Source organism: Priapulus caudatus, unplaced genomic scaffold, assembly GCF_000485595.1.
Source record: "Priapulus caudatus unplaced genomic scaffold, Priapulus_caudatus-5.0.1 Scaffold47, whole genome shotgun sequence".
NCBI lineage: Eukaryota > Metazoa > Priapulida > Priapulimorpha > Priapulimorphida > Priapulidae > Priapulus > Priapulus caudatus.
Genome location: NW_014577108.1, coordinates 79860 through 84569, shown reverse-complemented (window position 1 = coordinate 84569; position 4710 = coordinate 79860). Strand labels below are relative to the sequence as shown.

The 4710-nt window shown below is 40.3% G+C and overlaps 1 protein-coding gene across 1 annotated transcript in view; it reads left to right on the top strand.

Annotated features, from left to right (window-relative positions):
• The window catches only part of LOC106820776 (dystonin-like), a 36581-nt gene extending 32126 nt beyond the window's left edge, over window positions 1–4455 (top strand). The window contains exon 29 of the mRNA XM_014825347.1: window positions 3839–4455. Coding sequence (XP_014680833.1) covers window positions 3839–3882 — 44 coding nt within the window. The 3' untranslated portion in view covers window positions 3883–4455. The remainder of the gene's footprint in view (window positions 1–3838) is intronic.
• The last annotated feature ends 255 nt before the right edge of the window (window positions 4456–4710 follow it).

Sequence of the window (4710 nt, the reverse complement as noted above, 5' to 3'; positions counted from 1 at the left end):
TGCGGTGCAACTACAGTCCCGGGAGGGGAGGGGACGTATCGAGGGTCGAAACACCCATGATCGATTCGAAAATTCCCTTTACGAGTTTCGATTCTAGAATAAATACTACAGCCCCGGGCGCGGAGGTATTGCCGCGTGTACATAGCAATCGATTAAAAAACCTTTTAATGACAAATTTCAAATTAAAAAAATCAAAATTCAATGACAATTTAAAAATTTCAACGACGCTTCCCGCCGCCCACTGCCCACCCCCAGGCCTCGACCCACTGCCCCGTGACCATCTTGCCAAGCCTACGCCAACAGCAAGAGACGTGCCTACCTCCTTTTCCTCATCCAGTAGAACAAAGCTACGACAGAAAAACGAACACACGTGTCCCTGAGTAGGAACACATTATATGAGCGAGTACGCGCGTCACCAGCAAGTGGCGTGGCCTCTCCAGACTGTCACATCGGTGGTCGACCACAGATTCCCCGAAACGCAAGTCACGCTCGTTCTATTCACAATTATAATATATATATATATATATTTATATACTATATGATATGCTGTGAGAATATATATATAATTATCATAATCATATATGACCAACATCCCGTAAACTTTGTGGTTTCCATCGTGTCATTCATTCGCAGTTGTCATTGCGTCAGCCATCTTTAATTAGGTAAGTTAGTTTTCCTGCTGCATTGTTAGTAGTAGTAGCGGTTTAGTCTCCAACCATGCGTGTAGCGTTTATCCTTTAATTATGCGAGATGGAACTGTTGGTTGTGATATTAGGTGATGAATGGATCTTGTTTCCTACGATGCTAGGTAGACGAGGTTAGGTAGCCGTTGCATGCGTATTGTGGTTACCGGTTATATCTTATGTATTGCTCTTACTGGAAATACACAAGCTTGTGCCGCGTTGTGCGGCCACACCCACTTTACAGTTTCCCCCACAAACACTGTTCAGTCGGTGTGGAGCACACACACACTCAAGACATGGTATTGCAAGGTGACATCGTAATTGTCTACTTGCAAAGTGCATTCCATCGTTGATGTTTCACTCTCTAGGTTATGCTTTTACAAAGTAGGTAAACCCACTTGTTTTCCCTCCTAGCCACGTTTCAGGGTACAATTGCTTTAATTGCGTTAGTACCAAAACATTAACATAGCCTACTGATATATGCTATATAGCAAAGCGTGCGGTGTGTACCAGCTAGCATTGTATACTATATTTAATACTGAGGGCTGCATGCTGCATGCTGGCAATGTTTTATAAAAATGAGAAAAACACCTTGGCTTACCTATATGTATATATAAATGTGTGTAGGTGAATGCCGTGGTGTGGTATGGGGCCAGAAATATAAATAGTGCTCTCATTTATGCAAGGAAGTGATAACGGTTGTCAAGTTCTGAAGCTACGTGTATATTTATCGCAGTACAGACGGTTTTGTTTCACCTATTATTACGAAGTTTTTGCCGTTTCAAAGTTGAAAAAATGCGTGGCAACGGTTTAGAACGGGTGCATGTAGCTAATTGCATGTATATATTATAGTACTATTATTGTTTTGATGTGAAAAAGATTAGTGATGGAATACTTTCTATTCGAATGAGTGATTGATGCCATTGTAATTAATGGAAATTTAAGTGGGTTACAGTGAAATCTTTGCATAGTACGAGATACAACTTTATTTTGCTCAATCAAGCAACAATGTGCAGGAACTGCTCTAATTGTATCTTTCCATTTTAGGTGAAAGAGTGTAAACTTGGTATTGTTTATTAAAATTGTATTTCTATGGGGTACACACAATCTGGCATGGAGATTATTAACCATAATTAATAAAAAATGCTTCAATTATTATTATTTAACTTAGTCACTAGAATTTTTGTTTGGATATTATGGTGGTCGGTGTGGTGTATCTTCATTGGCTTTCGATTTTTTACAATGTTTTATCCATGTAACGAGCGAAAACCGCAAGACCAACGTCAATCTCAAGACCAAATGCATAGTTATTTACTTGACACTTCAGTGATTTATTTTCTGCAATCATCATAACGTTGTCTATTAATATATTTGCTCATTTTTCGAGTTTTTGAATTGAATCTTCTGGAATAAGCACGCTAGCACCTAGTGTAGTTAATGCAGCAGCTGTAAGACAGGGCACCCTCCCCCCACCCCTCCCTTCCCAAACTTGCTCATCTATATAAGTAACTGCTAGTACACCGAAACAGGTGCTACAAATTCCTCGAAACTAATGTGAAGCCAATTAATTTGTATCTCCTCTAATTATTTATTACAATTAATTAAAATTAATTAATTACAATTAACTATTAATTACACTTATGCTCAATGCAGTACATAACCAGGTGGGATATTAATGCATTATATATACATACAAGGATCGATGTGATTCATCGATCCGTCTCGCACCAGTTATCCCCACACAGCATCGACTAGGTACGCTGCACACGGGGAAGCTACTGCGACATAGGAAGCTGTACGATTCTTTCGGTTCGAGCGTAGTCGCGCGTTCACAGGCCCGCGTCCGCGCGTCTAGCTTCTTCTCCCACGTGCACGTTGATCACCTTGTACTTCTCGATCGTCTCTATGTCTCGCTCCAGCTGTTTCATCTCTGCCTCCATCCTCTCCTTCCTGTTCTTCTTCGGTGCCGTGTCGGTGACCACCGAGAGACCCTGGTACTGATGATGCAGCTCCTCCCAGTTCTTCTGCTCGCGAACAAAAATCGGAAGAAATTTGACTTCATCAGGTAGGTTCACACACGCACGCACGCACGCACACGCACGCACACACACACGCACATGCACACACACTGTATAGACTATAGACAATAACGTTCCGCACCACATGCATTATTTAACATAAAGCAGATTATTAATTGAAATACCTTTGCAGCACAGACTGCAGCCAAGTGTGTAATCAAATATTTCATTCTAAATAAACGGGAGTCGATCGATAGCGTGATGCTAAGTGATTAAGCTGTGGGAGCGGAGCGGCTAGGGGTCCAACCTTCAGACCCTGCAGAAATGGTTGTAATCGGTGTTATTTGTTGGTTTTGGTTAGGTTTTGTTGTGTTAGAAGCATGTTAATTATTATATGCCTAAAATCCGAAAGGGTTGTTGCCATTCTAAAAGAGTCAATGACTTAGCAGCTAATATTACCCACCTTAGGTTTTCAGTGTTGTTGAAAAACATGTTCCCAGAATAGCAATATCGTGCACATTGGATCTGAGCAGCTGAGTAGCTTATGCAGAGTATGACTATTGAAGGAGGTGTGTCCTGAATTGCACCACTCTAAAGCCTAAAGGCCCAGTAACCTTTGACCTAATTCGATTCAATTCCAAGCATATAGAACTTACCTTCATAACTCACAATAATAAACGTTTAATACACTTGATCCCGTCTATTTCCTGCGTAAAAAAATACAAAGAGCCAATCCGTCCAGTAAGGGGGCGCAGAATACCGGTCCGTGAGTGCTGATAAGGAAGGACATGCTTTCTTTAAGTGGTGGTCCAGTGGGTATAGTTTTACTCTCTCTATTTTTAATTGCTGTTTTTCGTTTCAAAATGCTTGCACTGCACTGTGTTGTATTGTGCTTGTGTATTGTGGGTTTAGTATAAGTCGTGTTGTATATAAGAGATAGTTGTTATAGCACAAAACTAGCTAATGGTGCATAAATATCGATTGAAACGTATTGATATAAACTATACATAGTATAATATTCTCTATATTCTTGCGCTATTCTGTTGTCCACGTCCTCGTGTGTGATGTGCGAATTATTTGTCTCAGCAATAGTAGATAATTTGCTGTTTCATCGTTAAAAATTTTGTTTGCTTGCAGGGCGCCGGGCGCCGAGGAAAGAGGTACCGATCTTCACTCTATAAGCATCATGTCATGCAGTAGCAGAACTACTAAACCGCATTGAGATTTTGCGTTTCAGGACCCGTAGCGTCTTGCGAATACTAATCGCATGCACTTGCGGGATACATCTGCCAGCCAGTTACCGATGCACATTAAGAAATATCATAGTCTATAGAGAATATCTACTGATACTGTTTAAGATTTGCTCATAGGTTATCGACTGTAGCAATAACAATCTACATGATGGAAATACAATAGATGTTGTCCTCTCAATCCATTTTAAGTATCGATTAATTTAAGTGCTCGTATTAGAGAGGAAATGTAAATTAAACAAATTAGGTTGTTATATATTAAATTATGCCAATAAAATTTAGTCCACGGAATCTTGGTTAAAAACAGTAGCATCAATAACGTTTGCTTTTACTGGCAGATGTATTGTACAGACATAAGTGCATGGTTTAGTGAGGACTTGTGGAAGATGACTTAGGTGTACAGAATGGTAACCTCTAACATTTCGATTTGCAGGCGTTTTTCTTGCAGCATAGCAGCGCTTTGAATGTCTATATGTCTGTATGTGTCCATAATTTGTAAGTATATTAACACTCTAATATTGTCTTGATCGTCTTGAACTAACTCTTGACTAACTCGTGCTACCCTGTTTTTTTCCACATCCTTCCTGCTTCCGTTTGCCGCCATTGTTCCGTCACTCCGTTCGCCTCTCACTGCCGCTCTGCATGGTTCATTTTTTCTCAAAATAATTTCGCGTAATGATTTCGCACGTGGCATTGCATGCTCGCATCACATGCTCGATCGCATCGTGCACCTCCGCTCTATTTATTATTATTATATAT